At 40.1% G+C, this 12,896-nt stretch overlaps 1 protein-coding gene across 8 annotated transcripts in view; it reads left to right on the forward strand.

Moving 5' to 3' along the window:
* LOC132383416 (ephrin type-A receptor 7-like) overlaps positions 1–12,896 on the forward strand; it is a 693,221-nt gene that overhangs the window by 617,681 nt on the left and 62,644 nt on the right. For all 8 annotated transcript variants that reach the window (XR_009508677.1, XM_059954340.1, XM_059954341.1 and 5 more), the window contains exons 10-11: positions 8,428–8,553; positions 12,689–12,874. Coding sequence is in view for 7 of the 8 variants with exons in the window: in XM_059954340.1 (XP_059810323.1) it covers positions 8,428–8,553; positions 12,689–12,874 (312 nt within the window). In the remaining variant the exon portion in view is untranslated. The remainder of the gene's footprint in view (positions 1–8,427; positions 8,554–12,688; positions 12,875–12,896) is intronic.

Consider the following 12,896-nt stretch of genomic DNA (forward strand, 5'->3'; position numbering starts at 1 on the left):
GGAAAAGGAGTGGAGGCAAAGGAATCTGATAGGAGAGGAGAGCGGACCGTGGAACAAAAGGAAGGAGGAGGTGCATCAATCGGAAGCGATAGTCAGGAGGAGAAAAAGTAAGTGTGGGGCCAGAGTGGGAAATTGAAGAAGTGGGAAAGGAGACGAGAAAAAGTTATCGGAAGTTAGAGAGTCTATGTCAATGCCATCAGGTTGGAAGCATCAGATGACATATGAGGTGTTGTTCCTCCAAACCAAGAGTGGCCTCATTGTGGCAGAAAAGGAGACCATGGTCTGACATGTTGGAAAGGGAATGGTAGTTTTAATTAAAATGGTTGGCCAGCAGGAAATTCTGCTATTTGCAGATATACTGAAGGTGCTTGGCAAAGTGATCCATCAATCTAAAGTAGACCATATCGAGAACACAGGATGAAGTAGACGACCACAGAGCTGTCGCAAGTGAACTGTCGCCTCACCTGGAAGGACTTGTTTGGGCCCTGAATGGAAGTGAGGGAGGAGGTGAATGGACAAGAGTAGCAGCTGGAGACAATATCTTGATAGTCCTGAGAGGGGTCTTATCAAGGGGCAAGTAAGAGGAGTTATCTGAGAGTTGCTCTCTGGTCTTAGCCCTCTGTCAGAGTGCAAGTCTTCAACTGCACCCCCTTTGTCTGCAGGTTTAATGGTGAGGCTTGGATTAGTGCCGAGAGAGTGGCCAAAAGTACATTCTGAGGGGTTAAGGTTTGAAGAGGAGAGAGGAATGCTGAAGTTAAGCCGGTTGGTGTCATATCAGCAATTAGAGATGAAAAGGTACAAGCAAACAGAAAACTGGAGTGGGTTGTCCAAGAAGAGGAGGAGGGTTGGAGACGGGAGAAGGAGAGTCACCTGTTTGGGATGGGAAATACTCATCAAAGAAGTGGGCTTGGAGATGGAGGCATCAGAAGAAGAACTCGACTTTGTGATTGGTGCGGAACTCACTGAGGTGCAGGGGAAGGGGGCAAAAGTAAAGCCACTGCTGAGGACAGAACATTCTGCCACAGAGAGGAAACGGCCAAAGGGAATGATGAAGACACAACAAGGATTAGAGAGAAGGGGGAATACAGTTGGTATCAGAGGAGGGGAGGCTTAAGGTGTTCAAAGAAGGTAGGGAGGGAGGAAGATGGAAGGCTCTGAAGACCCAAGGAATGGTAGGGGTGCTTGAAAGACAAGGGATTGGGGAGCAGATATATGGGAAATGGAACCCAGGAGCCTAGCGGCAGTGAGAAAGATCTCAGCCTGGAGGTGGAGGTGCCAAGGTCACGGCTGGAGCTGGAGACTGTGTAATCTGTGATCTGAAGGCTTCTGGGCTTGTTGGGACCAAAGTTGGCAACAGCAGTATCTGTGGTCTGGAGCCTTTGGGGCCATTGGATTATTTTTCTTGGAAGAGAAGAGTTGGGAGGTACTTAAGTTCTTGAAAGGGTTTACCTAAAATGAAGTACCAATGTAGTGAAGCCATTCTAGTTACTGGATTCTTCTCCCTTCCTTTCCACTTACTGGAGGCTGTTGGCCTGAACTGTCGGCTGTCTATTCATTTCCAGAGAGAAGTTTCTTCAGCATTTTGTGTATCTGTCTCTTGATCTCCAGCATTTTCAGACACTCTTGCGCTTATAACAGCCATTTGTTTTTTCTACTGATTGAATGGAACCTGCATCATAAAATATCAGAAAGTGGATGGTATTTCAAAACTAGCACTTTGAGCATTCCTTTCTTTCATTCTCAGCACAGACCCACTCCAATAATCTTGCTTTGGACAACAAAGAGACATACACGAAGCGAGTTAGGAAAGATTAAATCCTAAGTAACTTATGCATTATATTGACACGCCGAAAGACTGGGATTTTTATGAGGCACCTATGAATCTCTTTAGTTGAAACCAGTTGAATTTGGCTCTCTGGACATTAGTTTTGCCTCCTTTCTCAGAAAGAAGGTCAATTATTGGAATCATAAGGAATGTATCTGAAATTTCTCTACACTGCTACAAATCTAACTGTCCATTATTAATCACCTTGAATTAATTAAAATTTGGGATGAGTGCATGGCAGTTTTTTCATCCAGTCATTTTGAATTAATATGGATTAATATGAACACACAGTATTTGAGGAAAATCTCTGAACTTAATGCTTTCAGCTTCAGGATAAACTAAGTAACCCACTTAATATTCAGACTATTTTTAAATAAAACTGATATGCGAATAACTTACTTTGAGCAGCATGTTACTCTGAATGAGAACTTTTGCTTCCTATAAGAAGCTTGAGTAGCTTATTTAGTGAAAATAAAAAAAAAAGCTCAGTAACATGATGCAGTGAAGCTAATGAAATTATGAGGTATCATTTCATTGCAAGTTCAATCATTGGTGCTGCAGTTCTGGTCTTAATTGAGTTTATTATCACAGGCTGCTGGGAAAGAGTTTTGAGATCATACGATGAATCAGACAAATTAAAAAAAAAACATTTCAAATAGGCACTGTAAAGTGTTGTTATAATAACAAGAGAGGGTTGACAAAGAAAGGGCATTTGTTTTGGTGCACATGAAATCATTATGATTTAATTTCATTTCAAATGAAACACTTTCCATTCACGGGTGCCCTTTAGTGAGCTCAACATTGATTGCGCTGTTATGTAAAGATTGATTGGATGAGACGTGGATGATATAAATGGAGCATTGATCTAATCAGCACAATTAAAGTAAGACAGTATTGCACTGGTTCACCAGCATTAATACAGACATGCTTTTGAAAGATTAGGGAGCTTTATACCGGACATTACACCATAATATTTTGATATAACTCAGCAAGCTTTATCATGGATCATGCAGAGAAATGGGGAGATGCTGTCAGTCTGTAAACTAATGGCAGACTTCCAATTGGCATGTATGTCAACTCTAAAGTTTAAACTCTATTTGAACCACATTTCAACATTCCTTCCTTCTTCTTTATTGATTATACTGTATGCAGCTGGGATCTTATAGTATTTTTCATTGTACTTAGTGCATGGCTATAATCTTAATTACATAGGAAGCAGAACTGGTAGAACATTCAACCTCTTTTGCATAGGACATAATTTGATAAGGCAATGCCCAATCTTTTACCTCAGTGCCATTTAACTGCACCAAATCTATTATTGCTGACTTTCTAAATAAATTTAAAAAAATGATTGCTCACTTTCCTGAATGTCTTTCTCAGTGATTGTGCCCCGAATGTCCATTTGGGTAAAGAATTCCAAACATTCACTACTTGTGGGTGAAGAAGTTACTTCCCCTCATGGTCCTGAATGGCTGACCCATTCTTTTGCGACTCTGAACCCTAGTTCTGGACATTACAACCATGAGAAACATTATCCCTACATCAACATTCACAAGTACTGTAAAAGAACTTTGTATATAAAAATCATCTTTCAGCTTTCAAAATTCAATAGAGTTAGGTCCATTCTTTTTAATCCCTTCAAGAATGAAAGACAGCATCCTCAGAATCATTCTGGTGAGGCTTTGCCTCATGTAGCTGATAAAATACAGATACTTTTGCCAAAATTGAACATGGGTTGGATACAAGAAAGAACTCTATTGGCCACTTTCTATAGAATACACTCTGAATGCAATTTTATTGAAGGCAAAAGAGCTAAATATCAAGTGTCATGTCACATCTGTATGTTTACAAGATGATATCATTAATTTACTTCTTAACTATGTCTGGTTTTCATTTTGAAATTGCCATATTAGAATGCTTTTCAAAAAATCATCAATTAGTACAAAAGAGTAATAATTGGTGGCATTTTTTATGAGCAGTGGCTATTTATAAATCCCTATTCTGCCATATAGTAATTATTCCATCTATTTCTAAATAAATCAGCTGGAATCATTTTCAATGGTGGCATAACCTACACCTACTTTGATTTCTTGCCCTTATCATGAGGGATGTGAGCTTGAAAATACAATATGCTGGTCAAAAGACACACATGCACACCCGTTTCCCTCAGTTTTACTCATGTAGAATGAAGGAAATGTACACTAATAGGCACATTTCCTAATATGTAGGGACTCCATCTGTATGGAATAGCATGATGGGGGGGGGGGGAGGTGTAGCTACGGAAGCGCTTTCTGTTTCTCCTTTTACCAAGACGGATGCTTTTGTCAGTGTATATTAACATGTTATTTATTTAGACTTTTTAAATATGTACGATATATATTGTGACGCTCTGGGATGAGGTTGGAGGAGGAGTGGTCGACAGCCCACCCCTGCATTTTGAATGACCAACACTGTTTATTGTTCTTGAATTAAGATCATTTCATGGAATTATTCTGGGAGATTCCAGGTCATTTATTGATATGTTTTAGCTTGGGTTATACAGTCATTCACTTGTGTGGTTGTGGGTCACTCTAACTGTAGCTGGGGTGTGTGATGGTCACTTTCCTGGTCTGTGTGAAACTGAACTGTTCTCTCTCTCTCGGCCATGATGCCCGGTCTCTTATCACAGTAAAATGGTTGTTGACTTAACAAGCTTCCTGGTCTATCATTATGGTTCAAACGCTGGCCACAATATATTCTTTTTTTAAGACTTGGATGTATCAGCTGCTCACCATCCTCCCAAATTTGTCAAGCTCTTGCTGCCGTGCCTTTTTTCCTGCACTTACTCCTCCAATATCATCCACACCACTCTAGCTGCTTCTGTGGTATGGCTCTCCGTGAGCCCTGGATAACCTTTGATAAAGAACAGAACCCTTCCTGCCCTCAGGTCCATTCAATGGCTTTGGTGCCAATGTACTACATTTTAACATATAATGACTGTTTAAAGTAGAGGTTACAAGTGGGAAATTTTGCAGGTGACATTGAAGCAAAGACTCGATAGTTATTCTTGCAAGTGGGAAATTTTGCAGGTGACATTGAAGCAAAGACTAGATATTTATTCTAGGTTTAATTTGTAACTTCACCTTGGAGATAAATATTCAATAAGCACAATGATTTAAGATTCAAAATTCTTTAGTATTTCTCATACCTTGGTGATGCAGCACAGGACAATTAGGGATAGATGGGACACTTTGATATTTATTTGCTGATCCCTACAAAGATTCAAAGATTCAAAGTCCATTTCTTATCAAAGAATGTATCATTTATACAGCCTTGAGATTTGTTTGCTCACAGCCAGCCACAAAGCAAGAAACCTGAAAAAAGAATTAAAGGAAAAAAAAGAATAAATAATAAAAATAAAAGACCAACAGCCAATGTTCAGGAGAAAGAAGAAACAACACAAATCATGCAAACAATTGAAGTGAGCACAAACAATCGCAACCAAAACTGAGCCCTCAGATCTGAACCTTGGAGCAGCCCAGAGTAGCCAAAAGCCTCACTTATTACTTAATCATATTAGCAGGCTGCAGCTGGGCAGTCTCCATAGCCTCAGCACCAAGGAGAGAGGAGTGACCAAAGTGAAAAATGAGCAAAATTGGCTCTCTCCCCAGATCTAAATACCCTGTCTTTTCAGTCTATCTAGGCTGATCAAAGAACAACATAGCAAAATCCCCCAGTGCCCTTGGAGAGTGGAGTGCATTTTCATCTCCGATCTGGACCAGTGTTTCATTTTGTCCATGGAAGGGGTTTCATTTTGCAGGGATTATGGTGAAGAAAAATCAGTTATGTTCCTGTGGACAATGATGAAATTCAGACCTATCAAATTAGCTCAATGCCTAAAGATATCTCCTTTCAGTTTTCTTGTTAACCAATATAGTTTTCTTAAAAACAACATGACACTGGAAAGTAAATCTCACAGAATCCATTGGCAATAAGTGTTCTTTATTCTTCCAGTTTTCTCTGCTAATTTTCTCCCTTTCCTCCTGGTGTCTAATGAAGTTCAGATACATGATTGTAAATTGATCCAGTCTTAGCTTAGTGGCTAGTTGTCCAACTATAATATAGGCTATTTCCAATCTGTGATTGCATGTGAATTATGTCTAGGTGAGAAATCTGTTCATTTACAATTTGATGTAAGTAAAGACTCACTGCCATAGTTAAGATTTTAGGCGGACCTTATTGGCTTCAGGTCATGCATAGAGGTAAATTTATTAGACTTGAATTTGTTATGATGACTCCATTTATCATAATTTTTCAGTTCCTGTGCAATCTCTGGTCATTGATCTTATTCAGTGATTTGGAAAATAATCTAAAAGTTATCCAAATATAAGATTAACTACATGTACATGACATGGTTATTTGTTTTTTTTTCAAATAATAAGTAAAATTGGTTTATATATGTCTGTCAATATGAAGGTGAATCTACGGAATTTGTTGCCATGTGTGACCGTAGAGGTTAAGTCTTTACGTATGTTTAAGTCAGAGGTTGATAGATTCTTGACTGGTCGGGGCATGAAGGGGTACTGAGAGAAGGCAGGAGGTTGGGGCTGAGAGGGAAAATGGATCAGCCATGATGAAATGGTGGAGCAGACTTAATGGGCCCATGGCCTAATTCTTCTCCTATGTCTTGTGGTCATATTGACAGACTACAAGCAAAAAGATATTTAATTTATTTCTGCATTATATGGGATGTTGAGTAGGAAACCGAGGAATAACCATTTTTTTAAAAATCACCTTTTGTTCTGAGTAAAAAATTCTGCCTGTTGCAATTATTTTTGGCACTTGTAAATATTGACTCCATTTCTAATGAAATCCCTACCTTTTGAATAACGTCTTTACAGGGGACATAATAAATACTTGTTATTTGAACCTGAACCTGCCATCAAGCTGATCACCATCCTTACCTTTGTCATCTCTAATGACATGATCAGGTTTGGCAGGCAGGCATGATTGGAAGATTCGCAGGAAATAACCTTGGGTGTTGAGAATGCTAAGACCCATTTAGGTGGCAACAGTGAGGAGGCAAAATAAAGAATCACAAATTACTTACCAATGTCCATTCTACTTCAAGCAACAATCCCAAAACAACCAAATGAAAGATGAGTTGGATGTCATAGAGAAGTGAGAATCGGCTACATTTGTCCCTCACCTGAAGGGACCCGCATAGCAGTTACTTCTCTCTCATTAGAAACAATATGAAGCTCAATCACTCACTAAGGAATGTAGGATTATGATGTTTTTAGTGCAAGGTTATTTTGGAAGTAAAGAAAGTATAAAAGTTTTTGCTCCATATTCATTTTATTAAGCACTAATAGAACAAAGCCAATTAGAAATGCAGGATTGCAAAAGTCTAGTATCTACGAACAAAGAAAAAGAATAAGGACTAAAGACAGTGGGGCAACATGTTCAGTCATTCTTATACCCTGTAGATCCAATCATTCTACTTAATTTTGTAGATAAGAATTAACCAATCTGGTAGCACTTACTCAAATAATGCAATACCTAAGAAGCTTCCAGAATCATACAAAGAATTAAGGGACACGCAGAACAATTGCATATACATTCTGTGACCACTAGGAAACATACTGAGCAGTTACATGTATATAAATGATTACATAAAACATAAGAAGGCATAAATAATTAATTAAGCCATTCATTGATCAAGGTCAACCACAGATGTTGTACCCTAGCGATCTATGTAAGCCAGGGGAGTACGATATGGAGAGCAAGCTGTTCTCCATGCAGCTGGCTCACCCTGATGAATCCAAAAGAAGAGAAGAAACCGATACAGTTTGGCACCAGTGGCATTACAGGAGTTGCCAGTCAGTGTTGAACTCAACACAGGACTGCCTTAGGGACCCCAGCTCCAGACGTTTCCTCAGGGTTCACTCCCAAAGCCTTCCCCTTGAGTGTGTATAGCCACCAGACTGCAGAGGTTTGAAATTGGAGTTTTCGTTCTACTAGATGAGCTGCCAACCATAGTTGATGAGCCCCACTTGCCCAAAGCGACTTGTTTTATGGCATCAGGATCCCTCTTTTGTCCCTTCTCCTGTCAGTAGAAACCATTTTGCCAGGCTTAGTAACTAAGCCACACGTGAAGGCCAGGAGTTTGACTTGATTGTCGGGGGCTCTTTGAGGTGCATGTTTTTGGAAGCACTGAATAGATAATGGGAGCTCATCCCCAGCTATGACAACACTAAGTAACCAAAACTGCTATTATACAGTCTAATCCAACAGGAGGGATGCGGGGTGAGGACTGAATAGAAGGCAATATGTAAACAACGATGTACACTGAATGAAAAAAGTCTACAGTTTTAACAAAAGGTCATTTGCTTGGGCACCTCTGGTCCTTTACAGCCAATTTATTTATTTATTCAGTTCCAGTGCATGGGAGGCAACAAAGCACGAGTATCAGTGGCAATTTATTCTAGGTAGGTGACAACCGAGGGATGTTCATTGTCCAGGATGCTTCAAGATCCCTTTGGGAGCCAGTTACAGTACTTTGATGATGTTGGAAACTTGTGTTTACAGCTCTGTGAACATGGATTATTTTTCTATTACAGTTAAGATCCCAAGTCGAAGAACCTACATTGATCCAGACACCTATGAAGACCCTGTCCAAGCAGTGCATCTTTTTGCCAAAGAACTGGACCTTTCCTGTATCAAAATTGAGAGAGTTATTGGAGGAGGTATTGAACATTTACTTATATCCAGCACACAGAGAAAGGGAGCAATGGACATATTGTATCTTTCAAATTGTGTTTGGAGCACAGCCATGACAAACAAACATTGGCATTAAGTACATCAAGCAGTAAGGTAACGAGTTACCTGAACATGCTTATACTCCCTGACACTTGGCACTCAAAAGACAATGACAGCACCCCAAACCACTTGCCCATCAACAGCCCAGGATTTAAGAGCACAGAAATTTAGAAAAGCTTCAATAAATACAGAACAATCTGAGGACTAATTACAAAATAAGGCCATGTGAATCAGATGAAAACAAAGTTGTAGGGAAACCAGCCATTGAGCCCACACCAAACATCATCCATCAATTTACACTAAACAGTAATCCTATTTCTCTCCACACCCTTATCAAACCTCCCCCCACCCAGTTTCTATCCATTTAGCTACACAATGGGGGTGATTTAAAGTGGCCAATAACCCTACCAAATTGCATGTCCTTGGGTTGTGGGGAGAACCCACAGCAAGGTACAGTTGTGGCATGGAAAAGGTATCCAAAATAGATGGAAAATAGGTGCTTGAAACAAAAGTGCTGAAGAATCTAAGCAGACCAGACAACATCTGTGGAAAGAGAATGCAATGAGTTGCTAATGTTAAGGTTTTGACTCCTTAACTGTCAAAAGTTTTGGGCCTCTTACCTCAGAAACGATGCATTGTCATTGAAGAGAGTACAGAGGAGGATGATTCTGGGAATGAAGTGTATAAGGAGTGTTTGGCAACTTTGGGCCTGTACTCACTGGAATTTAGAAGAATGTGTGGGAGATCTTAATGAAACCTACTTAATGTTGAAAGGACCACAGTGGATGGATGTGGAGAGGAAGTTACCCCTGATGGGGGTATCCAGAAATAGAGGGCACAGCCTCAAAGTTGAGGGGCAAGCTTTTAGAACAAAAGTAAGAGGAATTTTTTTAGCCAAAGAGTGGTGAATCTGTGAAACGCCCTGCCACAGACTGTGGTGGAAGCCAAGTACGTGGGTATATTTAAAGCAGAATTTGATAGATTCCTGATTGGTCAGAGCATCAAGGGATATAGTGAGAGAGCAGGTGGATGGGGTTGAACGGGATCCGGGATCAGCCATGATGAAATGGCGGAGCGGACTTGATGTGCCAAATGTCCTAATTCTGCTTGTATGTCTTATGGTCTTTTGGACACGGCCGAACGTGCCAGGCTAACTGATTAGGATAAGAAGAACTGCAATAATATTAGTAAAAAGAAACATAAAGTGGAACATGTTAGAAAAAGCTAAGCAGGTCAAGCATCACTTATGAAAAGAGGGACCTTTCATGAGTGAAGTTTTTGCCTTGTTTGATTAATAGGAAATGAATGAGAATGAGAAATGGTGCACCCTGGACAAGTGTCCTCCCAATTTCCCATCAGTGAGATCTTTAAAGCCTTCCAACTTATTGCAGGACATCATTGACTATGGGCTGAATACTTGTGTGCTGAGAGGAAAGGTAGTAACCCTGCAGATTTTTCTCACACATATTTGTGGTGGCTCATACCTGATTGACTGATCTCTAATGTAAGGTTGCTTGTTTAGGTTTTGGCTGGGGAAGAAATTTATCATCAGAAAAAGAATCTCCTGTCTCAATAACTGGTTAATTTTTGCATAATTTGTAACCTTACCTATAAACCAGGGGTTTCCAACCTGATGTCCACAGACTCCTCAGTTAAAGGTAGGGTTCTATAGCATAAAAGAGTTGGGGAACCCCTGCTTTATATTAATGGTTGCTGCTTTTATGGTACTACTCTAAGACACTCAACTTGCAATGGGCTGTGCACCTAAAAGTGGTGTTAGAACAACTCCAAACTGCCTGTCACCAGGAAATGGCAGGCTGTCTCACTAGAATATCACTAGTTTTGATGCACCCGCTGTTCTACCTCAAATTCTCATTGTCCAAACATTTACCACCCAGCACTCCTCCTTCCTTGCTCTTGCCATAGTTGTCTTTTACCTGTACATTAGGCAACCCCTATGAATATTTAGGGCACTTGATTTTGTTTAGAAAGCTACTTAGCTTTTAGAGTTTAGAACTGCATACCCTATATTGCCTTTGAAGCCCAATTTGTTACTGAATTCAGAAGTTTGCAATGATTATTCTGTAAATTGCAAGGTTCTAAGCAGACGAAATAATGGGCAAGTAGATAGCTACTGTGATAATGGGGCAGGGATTATTGCTATTTGCTTTCATTGAAAAACTCTCTTGAATTATACCCATTATCATTATCAATGGACCAGTGGTGCCGCAGTAGGAGAGAAACCCACTTAGACTATTTTCTCCACTGAAATTCAGGCAAAATACCACTACTCTCCTTGTGAAAATTGCTATAAATAGGTGTAGTTCATTTGTAGTTCTAATACATTTTAAAATTAGCCTTAACTTATTTTTCTAAATGTTTCTTAATTTTCTAAATGTTTTTTTTAAATCAGAATTCTAGATGTGCAATTAGAAAATGCCGATTTACATCAATGTGTATTCAGAATGAGATGGGAAAGGACACATGATTGTATGTTCTCTACATAATTAGATCCAAATCACATCCTTGTTGCATTTTATTTTTGTGCTGTGAGCATGAGAGGACATTCCCTTGTCATGAAGCATTCTGTCCTCCAAGAACATCACAAAATGATGTGCTAAGTAATGGTCCTCATCCTCTATTAAAAGTCATTAACAATAGCAACCTGCTAATACAAATCAATTCATAGGAATGTGTCCCTGCACCCAAGCAACCAAAAAATTGACATTCCCTGTTCTGCAAAATTGTGGGGCAAAACCCAACTTCAGAAATGTATAATAATGCCCATTAAATTTCTTCCCCACTTCTGCAAATAAGGATGAAATCCTTTGGCATTTTTTTATTTATAATCTCAGAAAATGCACTTCGCTGGGCAAAGTCTGCATTTATTAGCTGATCTCCATGCCCCAGAGTATGTGGAGGGGAAATTCCATCTTGAATCACCATTGCTGACCTGGTGAAGGCTCTTCCATGGTGGTGTTGGGTTGAGAGTTCTGGGATTTAAATTCAGAATAATGAGGGACTAACAAAAGACTTTCAAGTTAGGATGGTGTGTGACTTGGAGGAGAAGTCACTGTGTTTTCATTCATATTGGGTAGTTGCAAGTTTGCAAGGTGCTGTTGGATTAGCTTAGATAACCAACTGCAGTTTTTGTAGTATACATTGTAGACACACTGAGCTGGTAATGGAGGGAAAGAATGCAAAACAATGAGGGGCTCCAAGCCAAGAGGCCACTTTGTTCCATATGGTGCCTGGCTTCTCACGTGTTACATAGAAGAGGGAAAGCCTAGAGCATAGTACAGGCCCTTCGACCCACAAAGCTGTGCTGAACAAGTCCTTACTTTAGAAATTTCAGCCACACTCATTTAAGCAAGATGAGATTCTTCAAAGGTTGAAGATTAGCTTTATTTGTCACATGCTGAAAATATAGTGGAACGTGTCATTTGCATGAATGACCAACACAGTCTGAGGATTGTGCTGGATGCCCCCCCCACCCCCGCAAGTTTTGCCATACTTACGGTGCCGACATAACATGCCCACAACTTACTCACTCTTAACTATCTTAAAATCTTGAGAGAACTGCGCCAACTGGAGGAAACCCACATGGCCCCAGGCAGCATGTACAAACTCCTTACAGACAGTGGAGGGAATCAAACCCTGATTTCTGTAATTGGTGGTGTTGTATCACGTTATGCTATCTGCTGTGCTATCATGCCACCCTACAATCCATCGTGTCCTGACCTTTCCATTCTTGGGTGGTGGATCTGCTTGTGAAGTCAGGAAGTCAATGCAAATGATAGGTTTTACCCTAACATGTAGAATAGAGAAGTAGTAACACTCATACAGGGTGATTCTTGACACCTTAACCAGCACTGCATTTTGATCTCTGTCTGTCTTTCTGTCTCTCTTCTTTCTCTCTCTCAAACACACGCAGAAAAAGTCAGACAGTCATAATTATGCTAACTTCTCCTCTTGCCTCCCAAGACCATACTGAGACCCAGCTTCTACAGAAAGAAGTGAGACCGGTGTTCAGATGCTAATAGTGTTTCTTGTCTTCTGTAGGGGAATTTGGGGAAGTTTGCAAAGGGTGCCTTAAACTCCCCAGTAAAAGGGAGCTCCCAGTGGCCATCAAGACACTGAAAGTTGGGTGCTCCGAAAAGCAAAAGCGTACCTTCCTGACAGAAGCAAGTATAATGGGACAATTTGACCATTCAAACGTTATCCGTCTCGAAGGAGTCATTACAAGAGGTAGGCATGTCAGCATGAGTGA

Source organism: Hypanus sabinus, chromosome 30 (genome assembly GCF_030144855.1).
Source record: "Hypanus sabinus isolate sHypSab1 chromosome 30, sHypSab1.hap1, whole genome shotgun sequence".
In the NCBI taxonomy this organism is placed as follows: Eukaryota; Metazoa; Chordata; class Chondrichthyes; order Myliobatiformes; family Dasyatidae; genus Hypanus; species Hypanus sabinus.